Consider the following 20959-nt stretch of genomic DNA (forward strand, 5'->3'; position numbering starts at 1 on the left):
GAAATGCTGAATACAACAGGTGTAGGTAGACCTTACAGTGAAATGCTGAATACAACAGGTATAGTAGACCTTACAGTGAAATGCTGAATACAACAGGTGTAGTAGACCTTACCGTGAAATGCTGAATACAACAGGTGTAGTAGACTTTACCGTGAAATGCTGAATACAACAGGTGTAGTAGACCTTACCGTGAAATGCTGAATACAACAGGTGTAGGTAGACCTTACCGTGAAATGCTGAATACAACAGGTGTAGGTAGACCTTACCGTGAAATGCTGAATACAACAGGTGTATGTAGACCTTACCGTGAAATGCTGAATACAACAGGTGTAGGTAGACCTTACCGTGAAATGCCGAATACAACAGGTGTAGGTAGACCTTACCGTGAAATGCTGAATACAACAGGTGTAGGTAGACCTTACCGTGAAATGCTGAATACAACAGGTGTAGTAGACCTTACAGTGAAATGCTGAATACAACAGGTGTAGGAAGACCTTACAGTGAAATGCTGAATACAACAGGTGTAGTAGACCTTACCGTGAAATACTGAATACAACAGGTGTAGTAGACCTTACAGTGAAATGCTGAATACAACAGGTGTAGGTAGACCTTACAGTGAAATGCTGAATACAACAGGTGTAGGTAGACCTTACAGTGAAATGCTGAATACAACAGGTGTAGGTAGACCTTACAGTGAAATGCTGAATACAACAGGTGTAGGTAGACCTTACAGTGAAATGCTGAATACAACAGGTGTAGGTAGACCTTACCGTGAAATGCCGAATACAACAGGTGTCGGTAGACCTTACCGTGAAATGCCGAATACAACAGGTGTAGGTAGACCTTACCGTGAAATGCTGAATACAACAGGTGTAGGTAGACCTTACCGTGAAATGCTGAACACAACAGGTGTAGGTAGACCTTACCGTGAAATGCTGAATACAACAGGTGTAGTAGACCTTACCGTGAAATGCTGAATACAACAGGTGTAGGTAGACCTTACCGTGAAATGCTTACTTACAAGCCCTTAGCAACTAGCCCAGTGGTTAGAGCATTGTGTTAGTAACCAAAAGGTTGCTGTATCGAATCCCTGAGCTGATGTCACGGTGTTTGACACGGTGTCTGATCCCCTGTAGGCCGTTGTGCCATTGATCAAGGCACTTAACCTCCACAAAGTAGACCTGCACTCTTAGTCGCATGTTGTCAACACGTGGTCAACCCTCCATCTGGAGAGCTTCTGGGTGTTCAGGCTTGACTTTTGATCTATCCCTGAAACACCCAAGTCTGCTTATCGAGGTCCTGTTGAGCAGCTGATGTTTAGGCTACAATGTGGTTAGAGCAGGGCTTGAACAAAAGTCTGCACACCCAGTAGCTCTCCTGCAGTGGTGCAAAGTACTTAAGTAAAAAATACTTTGAAGTACTACTTCAGTTGTTTATTGGGGTACTTTATCATTTATATTTTTAACAACTTTTACTTTTACTTCACTACATTCCTAAAGAAAAGTATGTACTTTTTACTCCATACATATTCCCTGACACCCAAAAGTACTTGTTACATTTTAAATGCTTAGCAGGACAGGAAAATTATCCAATTCACTTATCAAGAGAACATCCCTGGTCATCTCTACTGCCTCTGATCTGGTGGACTCACTAAACAGAGAACATCCCTGGTCATCCCTACTGCCTCTGATCTGGAGGACTCACTAAACAGAGAACTTCCCTGGTCATCCCTACTGCCTCTGATCTGGTGGACTCACTAAACAGAGAACATCCCTGGTCATCCCTACTGAATCTGATCTGGAGGACTCACTAAACAGAGAACATCCCTGTTCATCCCTACTGCCTCTGATCTGGAGGACTCACTAAACAGAGAACCTCCCTGGTCGTCTCTACTGTCTCTGATCTGGTGGACTCACTAAACAGAGAACTTCCCTGGTCATCCCTACTGCCTCTGATCTGGAGGACTCACTAAACAGAGAACCTCCCTGGTCATCCCTACTGCCTCTGATCTGGAGGACTCACTAAACAGAGAACCTCCCTGGTCATCCCTACTGCCTCTGATCTGGTGGACTCACTAAACAGAGAACATCCCTGGTCATCCCTACTGCCTCTGATCTGGAGGACTCACTAAACACAAATGCTTTGTTTTAAATTATGTCTGAGTGTTGGCGTGTGACCCTGGCTGTATATAAGGAATTTATATAAGGAATTTTGTATTATTGGTACTTTTACTTTTGACACTTAAGTATATTTTAGCAATTACATTTACTTTTGATACTTAAGTATATTTAAAAATACTTTTAGACTTTTACTCAAGTAGTGTTTTACTGGGTGACTTTCACTTTTACTTGAGTCATTTTCTATTAAGGTATCTTTACTTTTACTCCAGTTTGAGAATTTAGTACTTTTTTCACCACTGCTATCCTGGAGGATGGTTGCCACCCTTCATATAAAATATTGCAGATGGATATATTGATCAGATGGATACATTGATCAGATGGATAAGGTAGGATACTTCAAAGCAAGGTATCTAAAGCCTTAATGCTCAAATCAGTTTTGTTTTTCAAATCCGTTTCGGACTACTGACTGTCCAAACAGCGTGGCCAAATCCGTTTCGGACTACTGACTGTCCAAACAGCGTGGCCAAATCCGTTTCGGACTACTGACTGTCCAAACAGCGTGGCCAAATCCGTTTCGGACTACTGACTGTCCAAACAGCGTGGCCAAATCCGTTTCGGACTACTGACTGTCCAAACAGCGCGGCCAAATCCGTTTTGGACTACTGACTGTCCAAACAGCGTGGCCAAATCCGTTTCGGACTACTGACTGTCCAAACAGAGTGGCCAAATCCGTTTTGGACTACTGACTTGTCCAAACAGCATGGCCAAATCCGTTTTGGACTACTGACTGTCCAAACAGCGTGGCCAAATCCGTTTCGGACTACTGACTGTCCAATCAGCGTGGCCAAATCCGTTTCGGACTACTGACTGTCCAAACAGCGTGGCCAAATCCGTTTCGGACTACTGACTGTCCAAACAGCATGGCCAAATCCGTTTCGGACTACTGACTTGTCCAAACAGCATGGCCAAATCCGTTTCGGACTACTGACTTGTCCAAACAGCGTGGCCAAATCCGTTTCGGACTACTGACTTGTCCAAACAGTGTGGCCAAATCCGTTTCGGACTACTGACTGTCCAAACAGCGTGGCCAAATCCGTTTCGGACTACTGACTGTCCAAACAGCATGGCCAAATCCGTTTCGGACTACTGACTTGTCCAAACAGTGTGGCCAAATCCGTTTCGGACTACTGACTGTCCAAACAGCGTGGCCAAATCCGTTTCGGACTACTGACTGTCCAAACAGCGTGGCCAAATCCGTTTTGGACTACTGACTGTCCAAACAGCGTGGCCAAATCGGATTTGTGTGTGTTCAAACAGCAGTCATTTGCAGACAAGGCTACCCTAGTCGTCATAGTAACAACCGGTGTATGCCATAGTGGTGTAGGCTGATTAGTGGTGGTGCTTGTGCTTCCTATCACTCAGACGTTATGTAGCAAGCTAAGATTATGCAAATAAATAGGATTTGAGTCACTTCAAACTGCCAATGTGAACACGGCTTAACTGTTTATATATAAGGCTCAAATATTCATATTTCAGGAGATATCTATGCACAGCACAGGAGGCCGCTGAGGGGAGAACGGCCCATAATAATGACAGGAACGGAGCAAATGGAATGGCATCAAACACCTGGAAACTATGGAAACCAGGTGTTTGATGTGTTTGATACCATTCCATGGATTCCACTCCAGTCATTACCATGAGCCTGTTCTCCCCAGTTAGGTGTTTGTTGTGTTTGATTCCATTCCATGGATTCCACTCCAGTCATTACCATGAGCCTGTTCTCCCCAGTTAGGTGTTTGTTGTGTTTGATTCCATTCCATGGATTCCACTCCAGTCATTACCATGAGCCTCTTCTCCCCAGTTAGGTGTTTGTTGTGTTTGATTCCATTCCATGGATTCCACTCCAGTCATTACCATGAGCCTGTTCTCCCCAGTTAGGTGTTTGATGTGTTTGATTCCATTCCATGGATTCCACTCCAGTCATTACCATGAGCCTGTTCTCCCCAGTTAGGTGTTTGTTGTGTTTGATACCATTCCATGGATTCCACTCCAGTCATTACCATGAGCCTGTTCTCCCCAGTTAGGTGTTTGTTGTGTTTGATACCATTCCATGGATTCCACTCCAGTCATTACCATGAGCCTGTTCTCCCCAGTTAGGTGTTTGTTGTGTTTGATTCCATTCCATGGATTCCACTCCAGTCATTACCATGAGCCTGTTCTCCCCAGTTAGGTGTTTGTTGTGTTTGATTCCATTCCATGGATTCCACTCCAGTCATTACCATGAGCCTGTTCTCCCCAGTTAGGTGTTTGTTGTGTTTGATTCCATTCCATGGATTCCACTCCAGTCATTACCATGAGCCTGTTCTCCCCAGTTAGGTGTTTGTTGTGTTTGATTCCATTCCATGGATTCCACTCCAGTCATTACCATGAGCCTGTTCTCCACAGTTAGGTGTTTGATGTGTTTGATACCATTCCATGGATTCCACTCCAGTCATTACCATGAGCCTGTTCTCCCCAGTTAGGTGTTTGTTGTGTTTGATTCCATTCCATGGATTCCACTCCAGTCATTACCATGAGCCTGTCCTCCCCAGTTAGGGTACCACCAACCTCCTGTGATGCACAGCAAGTCATTTGTCAATTCTTACCATTTTTGTTGCCGCAATTACACGGCTACGGTTTAATAGAGGGTAATCCCAGTTTTCCAACGGTGCAGATTTATTTAGGCTTAGTGCGGGTGGAAAGGCGACAACGACATTAGTTATAATTAACTAGCGAGAACTGCTACACGTTGTTTTGAATTGGCTATCTACACTGAACAAAAATATGAACGCAACATGTAAAAGGTTGGTCCCATGTTTCATGAGCTGAAATAAAAGATCCCTGAAATGTTCCATACGCACAAAAATATTATTTCTCTCAAATTTTGTGCACAAATTTGTTTACATCCCCGTTAGTGAGCATTTAACCATTGCCAAGATAATCTATCCACATGACAGGTCTGGTATATCAAGAAGCTGATTAAACAGTATGATCATTGCACAGGTGAACCTTGTGCTAGGGACAATAAAAGGCCACTCTAAAATGTGCAGTTTTGTCACACAACGCAATGTCACAGATGTGTCAGGTTTTGAGGGAGTGTCCAATTGGCATGCTGACTGCAGGAATGTTCACCAGAGCTGTTGCCAGAGAATCTAATGTTCTCTACGATAAGCTGCCTCCAGAATTTGGCAGTACGTCCAACTGGCTTCACAACCGCAGACCACGTGTAACCACGCCAACCCAGGACCTCCACATTCGGCTTCTTCACCTGCGGGATCGTCTGAGACCAGCCACCAGCCTGCGGGATCATCTGAGACCAGCCACCTGGACAGTTGACTGTCAGAAACCGTCTCAGGGAAGCTCATTTGTGTGCTCGTCGTCCTCACCAGGGCCTTGATCTTGAATACCGGTTTCAACTGTACCAGGCAAATGTCAGACAACGTGTATGGCGTCGTGTGGGCGAGCCGTTTGCTGATGTCAACGGTGTGAACACAGTGTCCAATGGTTGCGATGGGGTTATGGTATGGGCAGGCATAAACTGTGGACAACGAATACAATTGCATTTTATCGATGGCAATTTGAATGGACACAGATACCGTGATGTGATCCTGAGGTCCATTGTCGTGCCATTCATCCGCCACCATCACCTCATGTTTCAGCATGATAATGCACGGCCCCATGTCACACGGATCTGTACACAATTCCTAGAAGCTGAAACTGTGTTTTCTCTTCCATAACCTGCATTCTCACCAGACTTGTCACCCATTGAGCATGTTTGGGATGCTGTGGATCTATGTGTACGACAGCGTGTTCCAGGTCCCGTCAATATCCAGCAACTTTGCACAGCCATTGAAGAGGAGTGGGACAGCATTCCACAGGCCACAATCAACATCCTGATCAACTCCATGAGAATGAGATGTGTCTTGCTGCATTAGGTAAATGGGGGTCACACCAGATACAAGGGGCACAACTTTGGTTTTAGAAGTGGGGGGACATACAGTCAGAAGTTTACATACACCTCAGCCAAATACATTTCAACTCAGTTTTTCACAATTCCTGGCATTTAATCCTAGTAAAAATTCCCTGTCTTAGGTCAGTTAGGATCACCACTTTATTTTAAGAACGTGAAATGTCAGAATCATAGAAGAGAGAATGATTTATTTCAGCTTTTATTTCTTTCGTCACATTCCCAGTGGGTCAGAAGTTTTCATACACTCAATTAGTATTTGGTAGCATTGCCTTTAAATTGTTTAACTTGGGTCAAATGTTTCGGGTAGCCTTCCACAAGCTTCCCACAATAAGTTGAATTTGGTAAATGTTGGGCCCTTCCTCCTGACAGAGCTGGTGTAACTGAGTCAGGTTTGTAGGCCTCCTTGCTCGCACACGCTTTTTCAGTTCTGCCCAAAAATGTTCTATAGGCTTGAGGTCAGGTCTTTGTGATGGCCACTCCAATACCTTGATTTTGTTGTCCTTAAGCCATTTCGCCACAATTTTGGAAGTATGCTTGGGGTCATTGTCCATTTGGAAGATCCATTTGCGACCAAGCTTTAACTTCCTGACTATTGTCTTGATATTTTGCTTCAATATATCCCCATAATTTTCCTCCCTCATGCCATCTATTTTGGGAAGTGCACCAGTCCCTCCTGCAGCAAAGCACCCCCACAACATGATGCTGCCACCCCCGTGCTTCACGATTGGGATGGTGTTCTTGCAAGCCTTTTTCCTCCAAACATAACGATGGTCATTATGGCCAAACAGTTCTACTTTTATTTCATCAGACCAGAGGACATTTCTCCAAAAAGTAATATCTTTGTCACCATGTGCAGTTGCAAACCGTAGTCTGGCTTTTTTATGGTGGTTTTGGAGCAGTGGCTTCTTCCTTGGTGAGCAGCCTTTCAGGTTATGTCGATATAGGACTCGTTTTACTGTGGATATAGATACTTTTGTACCTTCCTTTTCGCAACAAAGTACGTTCATCTCTAGGAGACAGGCCGTGTCTCCTTCCTGACCGGTATGACGGCTGCATGGTCCATGGTGTTTATACTTGCGTACTATTGTTTGTACAGATGAACGTGGTATCTTCAGGCGTTTGGAAAATGCTCCCAAAGATGAACCCGACTTGTGGAGGTCTACAATTTTTTTCTGAGGTCTTGGCTGATTTCTTTTGATTTTCCCATGATGTCAAGCAAAGAGGCACTGAGTTTGAAGGTAGGCCTTGAAATACATCCACAGGTACACCTCCAATTGAGTCAAATTATGTCAATTAGCCTATCAGAAGCTTCTAAAGCCATGACATCATTTTCTGGAATTTTCCAAGCTGTTTAAAGTCAACTTAGTGTAGGTAAACTTCTGACCCACTGGAATTGTGATACAGTGAATTATAAGTGAAATAATTTGTCTGTAAACAATTGTTGGAAACATTACTTGTGTCATGCACAAAGTAGATGTTCTTACCGACTTGCCAAAACTATTGTTTGTTAACAAGAAATTTGTGGAGTGGTTGAAAATCTAGTTTTAATGACTCCAACCTAAGTCTATGTAAACTTCCGAGCATAAATATATATATATATATATATATATATATATATATATATAAAAAAATATAGATATTTTTTTTGTAAAATCCAGACAGATAAACACTCCAAACGTCTGCATGGTCCTAAAGCACACCTTTTCCTAGGTTTGTATCACATTCCAATGATAAAATAGGGGAATGTGGTGGGGACTTGTTGCGCCGCTGCCAGATACTGGTTTTCTGATCCACACGGTGTCTGTGACCCAACAGTTGCATATTTGTATTCCCAGTCATGTGAAATCTATAGATTCGAGCCTAATGAATGTATTTCAATTGACTGTTTTTCTTATATCAACTGTAAACTCAGTAAAAATATTTGAAATTGTTGCATGTTGCGTTTATATTTTAGTTCAGGGTAGTTGGTCTGTTGTCTGTCATTATGTTATACCTGCTGCTGAATTGCCGGCGCTCTCTCTCCTCGGGCAACAGACCACTCATACTGGCACACGTGCAGTGTACAACAGTCACGCAATGAATGGTCCTTCCGGTAATGGCTGATATGTCGATTTTTAAGTGATTGATCATATTTAAAAGTGTGCCTTCATTAATTAATTATATTAACAAAAAATATTAAACTCATTTCAATTACATTTCATGACCTTAAAAACCCTAATTTGACACCATGCCATTCAGGCTGGCGCATTTTTAATCTGCACAATCTGGAACAGCCTACAGTCATGCATAGTTTCACAGACTAGCGCCAAATCAATTTCAACAAAGCGGAATCAGGAAATGAATGCCAAAATGTCATTGCTATTCAATGCAGATCCCGCCTTCCATTCCGTTTTGATCACCGTGTTCTGCCTCGGTGTGTGAATCTGCGCCGCCGACATGCTACTTTGTTTTATAGAGGAGCTGGTTTGCAATTACCAAAAAATGTGAAGTCCGGGTACGGAGCTCGTCGGGACAGCTCCGGCCCAAGTCAAGCAATCTTAGACATCATCTCTCACTGCATTCCCATCATTGCAGGGCAACCGTGTGGGTGTGGGTGTGGCTGTATCAATGGACAAAGTATTCTTCTCCTCTTTCTTCAGTGTTTGAATGAAAGTGGTGATATTAAAAAAAGATATGATGAATGAAAGATGAATGAAAGAAAGACATGGCTATTTTCTCAAAGCGCATGAACCACCGAAGCCACTGAAATGTGGTGTGACATTCAGTGGCTTCCTGTGGAATTCATCATATAGGTGTGGGAAGCACAGCACTAGACGTGGTAGCATCACATGGTAAAGCTGAAGCAGAGAGCGGAGGAACGAACGACTGTAGCCTATCTACTATCTAATGGCTGAAGATAGCGACACTGTCAGCATGATGGGACTATCACTGATGATCCAAACCAACCGTTTGATGTTTTTAGCATGGACTACTGGTATTGTCAGTATTGCACTCAATTTCTAGAGTGCCAATCCAATAAAACATCTAAACTATTTGTGTAAGCCTGTACAATAGATTATTATTGATCAATATCGTATTAATGAGATGTGACTAAAGTAGGCCTACACTTTCTCCATCCAATATTCATCTTCGGGGGGGTGTAATAACCCAGAACTGTACTGTAGTCATAAATCTAATCCAATTTCATTTGTCACATGCGTCGAATACAACATGTATTCGAATAAAGCAAGTAAAAAGTTGGAAGGGACACAGTCATAGCCAATTCCATCCACCGTGAAATGCGTATTTACAAGCTCTTTTAACCAACAGTGCAGTTCAAGAAATAGTTAAGAAAATATTTACCAAAAAAAATCAAAGTAACACAATAAAATAACAATAACGAGGCTATATACAGGGGGTACCGGTACCGAGTAAATGTGCGGGGGTACAGGTTAGTCGAGGTAATTTGTACATGTGACTATGCATAGACATGAAAACCAGACTGTAGTATATTATTATGTAAATGATGAGAATATTCTATTAACAAGTTATTGTAACAACGTGAACATCAGATAACAGGGCAACCAATGAAACGAGGCGAGAAAGGTGGTATCAAACCCAGCTTGTCCAATTACAGTCTCGCAAATATCTTCTCCAAACCCCGGAGCACCTAGCAAGGTAAACGGCTTCAGCAACACTGGAATTTAGGTCATCACAGTGTTATTATATTATTTTCAATTCAGTGCCGTTTACCACCATTTGAAACTGGATTCTGTCATATTTGTTCGCATCAATTAACAGAAGTAGTCTTCATAAGGTACGTTTGATATTGCATTGAACATAATACGGGGATGTTTCATCCAACATTAGTTAACTAACGTACGTCTTGATGCCAGTGTTCAGCATCACCCAGCAACAGACAGGTTTTGTCACCATCGTGCAACGTTTAACCACAATTTCGAGTGACAATAGTTACAAATGTCAATTTCTGCAGAAACATTACATTTAATTCACATTCACGCCACTATTTTATGACTGTTGTGTTGTCTCGTTATTTTGAAGGTAACAAAATGTCTGCTTTCGTTGCCAGTTTCATTCATCAACAAAATCACGGCGAGGATGACTGACACGGAGATAGAGGGTCCGGGGAGACACAGGAACGGTGATGTGCTCGCAGAATCGGCGACAAAAAGAGATGATGTGTTTGATGAAACGTACAAAGAGAAAGAAGGTCCTAAACCTTCCATGATAATCGTGTGGAGAAATATCATATTGATGACTTTATTGCACATTGGAGCCGTGTACGGCATCACCCTCGTCCCATCTGCTCACGTTTTGACCTGGGCTTGGTGTAAGTATGATAAAGCTAACCCACTTGTTATTTCAAATTAACTGAGTTTTCATATTGTTTTTATGGCGTAGTTAATTGTCACCTCGGATTGGGCACACAGCACAGCTGGATTCGCCAGACTTCAGTGCTGCGTAGCGCAAGCTCCCTGCCTCTTTCTCTCTCCCCTGCTGGTGAACACGGATGGTTGTCATTTCTCTGCAAATGTAATACTATAATAACCAGACATGTAGAAAGTTCTAGAAACAGTTGTTATTATGCATTCATTAAAAAAACTCTTACTCCAAATATGATTATTGTATTCCGGGGATAAACTCCAAATGAATGATTCTATGGAAAAGAGACATTCTAATCTGTGAAACCTTCCACTCCGTTTGACGTGTCTATTATTATTCACAATCGCTCGTTTATACTCTGTTATGGAATAGCAGACCCTTTTTCTGGATTAGATGGCAAACAAATGAATGAATGTTTTTAGGAAAACCAGAGACTACAGGACCCATTCTTTGCCACCTGATCCTATTCATGATTATGGTTGTGTTTTCTCTGTTTATCATGCAAATGATTCTGGGCGAGGAGCTGTTGTCATCTGACCATTTCAATATATTTTGTTCCTCTATCTTCCTTGTTCTCTCTCTTTCCACACAGTTGTGTTTTGCTTTTTAACAAGTGCTTTAGGAGTGACTGCGGGGGCTCACCGGCTATGGAGCCACAGGTCCTACAAGGCCTCGTTACCTCTCAGAATCTTCCTTGCCACTGCCAACTCCATGGCCTTTCAGGTACAACATGGGGGTTTCCCACCTCACCTTTATTGAACCGGGTTGAACATCAGAAGACAGACGATAGCGGTACACACACACAAAAACCTCTTCCATTGTTATGATGAACAAACTTTCCCGAAGTATCGTTCTGTTAGCCTGGTCAAGCAGACGACTGCATGCACTCAGAATGTGAGCTGTCGCGAGATCAGGCTGTAATGTAGAATGTTCATTCAAATTGTGCTAATTTACAGTGCCTTTGGAAAGGATTCAGACCCCTTGACTTTATCCACATTTTGTTACGTTACAGCCTTTATCTAAATTGGATGAAATATATTTGTATACACGATACCCCATAATGACAAAGCGAAAACAGGTTTTGAGATATTTTTGCTAATGTATAAAAAATTATTATAATATAATATATAAATATACTTATTTACATAAGTATTCAGACCTTTTGATATGAGACTCAAAATTGAGCTCAGCTGCCTCCTGTTTCCATTGATCATCCTTGAGACATTTCTACAAGTTGATTGGAATCAACCTGTGGTAAATTCAATTGATTGGACATGATTTGGAAAGACCCATACCTGTCTATATAAGGTCCCACAGTTGACAGTGCATGTCAGAGCAAAAACCAAACCATGAGGTAGAAGGAATTGTCCTTAGAGCTCCGAGACAGGATTGTGTTGAGGCTCCGATCTGGGGAAGGGTGCCAAAACATCTCTGCAGCATTGAAGGTCCCCTTAAACACAGTGGCCACCATCATTCTTAAATGGAAGAAGTTTGGAACCAACAAGACTCTAGTTGTAGCTGGCCTCACGGCCAAACTGAGCGATCGGGGGAGAAGGGCCTTGGTCAGGGCTGTGACGACGAACCCGATGGTCACACTGACAGAGTTCCTCTGTGAAGATGGGAGAACCTTCCAGAAGGACAATCATCTCTGCAGCACTCCACCAATCAGGCCTTTATGGTAGAGTGGCCAGATGGAAGCCACTCTTCAGTAAAAGACACATGACAGCCCTTTGTGCTGTTGTCTGTGCCCAATAATGTTTGTACCATGTTTTGTGCTGCTACCATGTTGTGCTGCTACCATGTTGTGCTGCTACCATGTTGTGTTGCTACCATGTTGTGTTGCTACCATGTTGTGTTGCTACCATGTTGTGTTGCTACCATGTTTTGTGCTGCTACCATGTTGTGTTGCTACCATGTTGTTTTGTCATGTGTTGCTGCCTTGCTATGTTGTTGTCTTAGGTCTCTCTTTATGTAGTGTTGTGTCCTTTTGGTAGGCCGTCATTTTAAATAAGAATTTGTTCTTAACTGACTTGCCTAGTTAAGTAAAGGTTAAATACTAAACAAAAATACATAAAAACAGCCTGCTTGGAGTTTGCCAAAAGGAACCGAAAGACCATGAGAAACAAGAATCTATGATGAAACCAAGATTAAACTCTTTGGCCTGAATAACGTCTGGAGGAAACCTGGAACCATCCCGACAGTGAAGCATGGTGGTGGCAGCATCATGTCTGGAGGAAACCTGGAACCATCCCTACGGTGAAGCATGGTGGTGGCAGCATCATGTCTGGAGGAAACCTGGAACCATCCCGACAGTGAAGCATGGTGGTGGCAGCATCATGTCTGGAGGAAACCTGGAACCATCCCAACAGTGAAGCATGGTGGTGGCAGCATCATGTCTGGAGGAAACCTGGAACCATCCCTACGGTGAAGCATGGTGGTGGCAGCATCATGTCTGGAGGAAACCTGGAACCATTCCTACTGTGAAGCATGGTGGTGGCAGCATCATGTTGTTGGGATGTTTTTCAGCGGCAGGGACTGGGAGAATAGTCAGGATCGAGGCAGAGATGAACGGAGCAAAGTACAGAGAGGTCCTTGATGAAAATCTGCTCCAGAGCGCTCAGGACCTCAGACTGGGGCGAACGTTCACCTTCCAACAGGACAATGACCCTAAGCACAGCCAAGACAACGCAGGAGTGGCTTTGGGACAAGTCTCTGAATGTCCTTGAGTGGCCCAGCCAGAGCCCGGACTTGAACACGATCGAACATCTCTGGAGAGACCTGTAAATAACTGTGCAGCGACACTCCCTATCCAACTTGACAGAGCTTGAGAAGATCTGCAGAAAAGAATGGGAGAAACTCCCCAAATACAGGTGTGCCAAGCTTGTAGCGTCCTACCCAAGAAGATTCAAGGCTGTAATCACTGCCAAAGGTGCTTCAATAAAGTACTGAGTAAAGGGTCTGAATACTTATGTAAATGTGATATTTCCGTTGTTGTTTTTTTCATACATTAGCAAAAATGTTTTTTTTAAATTATATATTTCTTTTGTTTTGTCATTATGGGGTATTGTGTGTAGATTGATTATAATTATTTTTCAAATCAATTTTAGATTAAGGCTGTAACCTAACAAACGTTTGGAAGAAGTGAATGGGTCTGAACTTGCCCAAGGCCCTGTGTATGTCACATGCAATGGAATGGATTTTTGTCATGTAATTTGAGTTGACAACACAGCAAAGATTGAAAGGTACACTTCCTGTTTTTATTTCCTGGATTGGTCTAGTTTGAAGCTAACAACGTTTCGGCCAATGTAATAATTCCATGCAGAAGCGTTTGAAAATAAACAAATTCATTGGACCAGCGCCGCGTCGCTGATTCTACAGGATTAGCGATTAAAAATGACTGGAAGTGAATTTTAGCCGTACTGAAAGTTCGCCATGAAAGTGGAGAATAAACACAATCGTAGTTCATTTCAGCTAACTACTCAGTAAACACAGAATAACTGTCGTTCTGGTCATTTAAAACGTTTTTCAAATGATCTACATCCACTTTTATTACTTGATGTCCCGACCGCTGGTCACGTGTTCAATGCTCATCCTGTAGAATCAGCACCGGTCCAATGAATTTGTTTCCTTTTCGAACCAGTATGTTAACGACCTAGGCATGGGTACACTCAAAATGGCTGCCAAGTCCACCCATTATGCCGTCAGGCCCGTTCTATGGATTCTATGTTTAAATATTTGTCTTTGTGCCCCCCACTACAGAATGATATCTTTGAATGGGCTCGGGACCACAGAGTTCACCACAAGTTTTCAGAGACCGATGCCGACCCGCACAACGCCGTCCGAGGGTTCTTCTTCGCCCACATCGGTTGGCTCCTGGTGCGTAAACACCCGGACGTCATTGAGAAGGGGAAGAAGCTGGAGCTCAGTGACTTGAAGGCTGACAAGGTCGTCATGTTCCAGAGGAAGTAGGTGTTCCTTCCTGACGATCCATTTCAACCGTATTCCTTGAATTCTCTTTTTCCATAACTGTTTCTGTTCACTCCCCACTAAACCTGTCCTGTTCATAGTTAGATCACCACTAAACCTGTCCTGTTCATAGTTAGATCACCAGTATGACTCCCCACTAAACCTGTCCTGTTCATAGTTAGATCACCAGTATGACCCCCCACTAAACCTGTCCTGTTCATAGTTAGATCACCAGTATGACTCCCCACTAAACCTGTCCTGTTCATAGTTAGATCACCAGTATGACTCCCCACTAAACCTGTCCTGTTCATAGTTAGATCACCAGTATGACTCCCCACTAAACCTGTCCTGTTCATAGTTAGATCACCAGTATGACCCCCCACTAAACCTGTCCTGTTCATAGTTAGATCACCAGTATGACCCCCCACTAAACCTGTCCTGTTCATAGTTAGATCACCAGTATGACTCCCCACTAAACCTGTCCTGTTCATAGTTAGATCACCAGTATGACTCCCCACTAAACCTGTCCTGTTCATAGTTAGATCACCAGTATGACTCCCCACTAAACCTGTCCTGTTCATAGTTAGATCACCAGTATGACTCCCCACTAAACCTGTCCTGTTCATAGTTAGATCACCAGTATGACTCCCCACTAAGCCTGTCCTGTTCATAGTTAGATCACCAGTATGACTCCCCACTAAACCTGTCCTGTTCATAGTTAGATCACCAGTATGACTCCCCACTAAACCTGTCCTGTTCATAGTTAGATCACCACTAAACCTGTCCTGTTCATAGTTAGATCACCACTAAACCTGTCCTGTTCATAGTTAGATCACCACTAAACCTGTCCTGTTCATAGTTAGATCACCAGTATGACTCCCCACTAAACCTGTCCTGTTCATAGTTAGATCAACAGTATGACTCCCCACTAAACCTGTCCTGTTCATAGTTAGATCACCAGTATGACTCCCCACTAAACCTGTCCTGTTCATAGTTAGATCACCACTAAACCTGTCCTGTTCATAGTTAGATCACCAGTATGACTCCCCACTAAACCTGTCCTGTTCATAGTTAGATCACCAGTATGACTCCCCACTAAACCTGTCCTGTTCATAGTTAGATCACCAGTATGACTCCCCACTAAACCTGTCCTGTTCATAGTTAGATCACCAGTATGACTCCCCACTAAACCTGTCCTGTTCATAGTTAGATCACCACTAAACCTGTCCTGTTCATAGTTAGATCACCAGTATGACTCCCCACTAAACCTGTCCTGTTCATAGTTAGATCACCAGTATGACCCCCCACTAAACCTGTCCTGTTCATAGTTAGATCACCAGTATGACTCCCCACTAAACCTGTCCTGTTCATAGTTAGATCACCAGTATGACTCCCCACTAAACCTGTCCTGTTCATAGTTAGATCACCAGTATGACACCCCACTAAACCTGTCCTGTTCATAGTTAGATCACCAGTATGACACCCCACTAAACCTGTCCTGTTCATAGTTAGATCACCACTAAACCTGTCCTGTTCATAGTTAGATCACCAGTATGACTCCCCACTAAACCTGTCCTGTTCATAGTTAGATCACCAGTATGACTCAGAAGGTTGGAGAAGCCTCTTAACAATGGAGACCTGGAACGTCCATAACCTCATGGCATGTTGTGTATTTGTAACGGAATAATGTGATCATCTGTCAAAGAAGAGGCTGCCAGCCGAGACAGTGTTACTGTGTTGGGTCCTGTAGACTTTCAGTCTAACAGACCTCTCTCTATCTGCTGTTGGGCCTTGTAGAGAGAGGTCTGTTAGACTGATAGTCTATCTCCTGTGTTGGGTTATGTACAGAGAGGTCTGTTAGACTGATAGTCTATCTCCTATGCTGGTTCTGTACAGAGAGGTCTGTTAGACTGATAGTCTATCTGCTGTGTTGGGTCCTGTAGAGTGAGGTCTGTTAGACTGATAGTCTATCTGCTGAGTTGGGTTCTGTAGAGAGAGGTCTGTTAGACTGAAAATCTATCTGCTGTGTTGGGCCTTGTAGAGAGAGGTCTATCTGCTGTGTTGGGTTCTGTACAGAGAAGTCTGTTAGACTGTCAGTCTATCTTCACAGATACATGGATATATACACACCATGATAACATACGCACTATACACACACGTACACATGGATTTTGTATTGTAGATACAGTATGTGGTAGTAGTGGAGTAGGGGCCTAAGAGCACACAGTGTGTTGTAGATATGTGGTAGTGGTGGAGTGGGCCTGAGGGCACACACTCAGTGTGTTGTAGATATGTGGTAGTGGAGTAGGGGCCTGAGGGGACACTCAGTGTGTTGTAGATATGTGGTAGTGGAGTAGGGGCCTGAGGGCACACAGTGTGTTGTAGATATGTGGTAGTGGTGGAGTAGGTGCCTGAGGGCACACACTCAGTGTGTTGTAGATATGTGGTAGTGGTGGAGTAGGTGCCTGAGGGCACACACTCAGTGTGTTGTAGATATGTGGTAGTGGAGTAGGGGCCTGAGAGCACACAGTGTGTTGTAGATATGTGGTAGTGGTGGAGTAGGTGCCTGAGGGCACACACTCAGTGTGTTGTAGATATGTGGTAGTGGAGTAGGGGCCTGAGGGCACACACTCAGTGTGTTGTAGATATGTGGTAGTGGTGGAGTAGGGGCCCGAGGGCACACACTCAGTGTGTTGTAGATATGTGGTAGTGGTGGAGTAGGGGCCTGAGGGCACACACTCAGTGTGTTGTAGATATGTGGTAGTGGAGTAGGGGCCTGAGGGCACACACTCAGTGTGTTGTAGATATGTGGTAGTGGAGTAGGGGCCTGAGAGCACACACTCAGTGTGTTGTAGATATGTGGTAGTGGAGTAGGGGGCCTGAGGGCACACGCTCAGTGTGTTGTAGATATGTGGTAGTGGAGTAGGGGCCTGAGGGCACACACTCAGTGTGTTGTAGATATGTGGTAGTGGAGTAGGGGCCTGAGGGCACACACTCAGTGTGTTGTAGATATGTGGTAGTGGAGTAGGGGGCCTGAGGGCACACACTCAGTGTGTTGTAGATATGTGGTAGTGGAGTAGGGGCCTGAGGGCACACACTCAGTGTGTTGTAGATATGTGGTAGTGGAGTAGGGGCCTGAGGGCACACACTCAGTGTGTTGTAGATATGTGGTAGTGGAGTAGGGGGCCTGAGGGCACACACTCAGTGTGTTGTAGATATGTGGTAGTGGAGTAGGGGCCTGAGGGCACACACTCAGTGTGTTGTAGATATGTGGTAGGTGGAGTAGGGGCCTGAGGGCACACACCCAGTGTGCTGTAGATATGTGGTAGTGGAGTAGGGGCCTGAGGGCACACACTCAGTGTGTTGTAGATATGTGGTAGTGGAGTAGGGGCCTGAGGGCACACACTCAGTGTGTTGTAGATATGTGGTAGTGGAGTAGGGGCCTGAGAGCTCACAGTGTGTTGTAGATATGTGGTAGTGGAGTAGGGGCCTGAGGGCACACACTCAGTGTGTTGTAGATATGTGGTAGTGGAGTAGGGGCCTGAGGGCACACACTCAGTGTGTTGTAGATATGTGGTAGTGGAGGAGTAGGGGCCTGAGGGCACACACTCAGTGTGTTGTAGATATGTGGTAGTGGAGTAGGGGCCTGAGGGCACACACTCAGTGTGTTGTAGATATGTGGTAGTGGAGTAGGGGCCTGAGGGCACACACTCAGTGTGTTGTAGATATGTGGTAGTGGAGTAGGGGCCTGAGGGCACACACTCAGTGTGTTGTAGATATGTGGTAGTGGAGTAGGGGGCCTGAGGGCACACAGTGTGTTGTAGATATGTGGTAGTGGAGTAGGGGGCCTGAGGGCACACACTCAGTGTGTTGTAGATATGTGGTAGTGGAGTAGGGGCCTGAGGGCACACACTCAGTGTGTTGTAGATATGTGGTACTGGAGTAGGGGCCTGAGGGCACACACTCAGTGTGTTGTAGATATGTGGTAGTGGAGTAGGGGCCTGAGGACACACAGTGTGTTGTAGATATGTGGTAGTGGAGTAGGGGCCTGAGGGCACACACTCAGTGTGTTGTAGATATGTGGTAGTGGAGTAGGGGGCCTGAGGACACACACTCAGTGTGTTGTAGATATGTGGTAGTAGTGGAGTAGGGGCCTGAGGGCACACACTCAGTGTGTTGTAGATATGTGGTAGTGGAGTAGGGGCCTGAGGGCACACACTCAGTGTGTTGTAGATATGTGGTAGTGGAGTAGGGGCCTGAGGGCACACACTTAATGTGTTGTAGATATGTGGTAGTGGAGTAGGGTCCTGAGGGAACACAGTGTGTTGTAGATATGTGGTAGTGGAGTAGGGGCCTGAGGGCACACACTCAGTGTGTTGTAGATATGTGGTAGTGGAGTAGGGGCCTGAGGGCACACACTCAGTGTGTTGTAGATATGTGGTAGTGGAGTAGGGGCCTGAGGGGACACACTCAGTGTGTTGTAGATATGTGGTAGTGGAGTAGGGGCCTGAGGGGACACACTCAGTGTGTTGTAGATATGTGGTAGTGGAGTAGGGGCCTGAGGACACACACTCAGTGTGTTGTAAAATCCGTTATGAATGTATTGTGATGTTTTTCACAATTGTATAACTGCCTTCATGTTGCCAGACCCCACGGAGAGTAACTGCTGTTACACTGACAGTTTGAATAGACATGTATCTTCTGTTGCTGCCTCCGTACCACAGGTATTACAAGATGTCATAGAGGATATGTCCCTGGTCTTCTCCACAGGTATTACAAGATGTCATAGAGGATATGTCTCTGGTCTTCTCCACAGGTATTACAAGATGTCATAGAGGATATGTCTCTGGTCTCTGGTCTTCTCCACAGGTATTACAAGATGTCATAGAGGATATGTCTCTGGTCTCTGGTCTTCTCCACAGGTATTACAAGATGTCATAGAGGATATGTCTCTGTTTCTCCACAGGCATTACAAGATGTCATAAAGGATATGTCTCTGGTCTTCTCCACAGGTATTACAAGATGTCATAGAGGATATGTCTCTGTTCTCTGGTCTTCTCCACAGGTATTGCAAGATGTCATAGAGGATATGTCTCTGTTCTCTGGTCTTCTCCACGGGTATTACAAGATGTCATAGAGGATATGTCTCTGTTCTCTGGTCTTCTCCACAGGTATTACAAGATGTCATAGAGGATATGTCTCTGTTCTCTGGTCTTCTCCACGGGTATAACAAGATGTCATAGAGGATATGTCACTGTTCTCTGGTCTTCTCCACAGGTATTACAAGATGTCATAGAGGATATGTCCCTGGTCTTCTCCACAGGTATTACAAGATGTCATAGAGGATATGTCTCTGGTCTTCTCCACAGGTATTACAAGATGTCATAGAGGATATGTCTCTGGTCTCTGGTCTTCTCCACAGGTATTACAAGATGTCATAGAGGATATGTCTCTGGTCTCTGGTCTTCTCCACAGGTATTACAAGATGTCATAGAGGATATGTCTCTGTTCTTCTCCACAGGTATTACAAGATGTCATAAAGGATATGTCTCTGGTCTTCTCCACAGGTATTACAAGATGTCATAGAGGATATGTCTCTGTTCTCTGGTCTTCTCCACAGGTATTGCAAGATGTCATAGAGGATATGTCTCTGTTCTCTGGTCTTCTCCACGGGTATTACAAGATGTCATAGAGGATATGTCTCTGTTCTCTGGTCTTCTCCACGGTATCACAAGATGTCATAGAGGATATGTCTCTGTTCTCTGGTCTTCTCCACGGGTATAACAAGATGTCATAGAGGATATGTCACTGTTCTCTGGTCTTCTCCACAGGTATTACAAGATGTCATAGAGGATATGTCTCTGTTCTCTGGTCTTCTCCACGGGTATAACAAGATGTCATAGAGGATATGTCTCTGTTCTCTGGTCTTCTCCACGGGTATAACAGGGATATCTAAAGAGGATATGTCTCTGTTCTCTGGTCTTCTCCACAGGTATTACAAGATGTCATAGAGGATATGTCTCTGTTCTCTGGTCTTCTCCACAGGTATTACAAGATGTCATAGAGGATATGTCACTGTTCTCTGGTCTTCTCCACAGGTATTACAAGATGTCATAGAGGATATGTCTCTGTTCTCTGGTCTTCTCCACGGGTATAACAAGATGTCATAGAGGATATGTCTCTGTTCTCTGGTCTTCTCCACGGGTATAACAAGATGTCATAGAGGATATGTCACTGTTCTCTGGTCTTCTCCACGGGTATAACAAGATGTCATAGAGGATATGTCTCTGTTCTCTGGTCTTCTCCACGGGTATAACAAGATGTCATAGAGGATATGTCTCTGTTCTCTGGTCTTCTCCACAGGTATTACAAGATGTCATAGAGGATATGTCTCTGTTCTCTGGTCTTCTCCACGGGTATAACAAGATGTCATAGAGGATATGTCTCTGGTCTTCTCCACAGGTATTACAAGATGTCAGTG

General features: G+C 44.1%; 1 protein-coding gene across 1 annotated transcript; it reads left to right on the forward strand.

Moving 5' to 3' along the window:
- Nucleotides 1-9803: 9803 nt before the first annotated feature.
- LOC139411105 (acyl-CoA desaturase-like) lies at nt 9804-20959 on the forward strand (the record flags this gene model as incomplete). Its single annotated transcript, XM_071157004.1, has 5 exons — nt 9804-9925; nt 10171-10459; nt 11105-11235; nt 14272-14477; nt 20941-20959. Coding segments are annotated over exons 2-5 (588 nt in total), but the record flags the coding sequence as incomplete, so codon positions are not given.

This window comes from Oncorhynchus clarkii, chromosome 1 (assembly GCF_045791955.1).
Source record: "Oncorhynchus clarkii lewisi isolate Uvic-CL-2024 chromosome 1, UVic_Ocla_1.0, whole genome shotgun sequence".
Classification (NCBI taxonomy): Eukaryota; Metazoa; Chordata; class Actinopteri; order Salmoniformes; family Salmonidae; genus Oncorhynchus; species Oncorhynchus clarkii.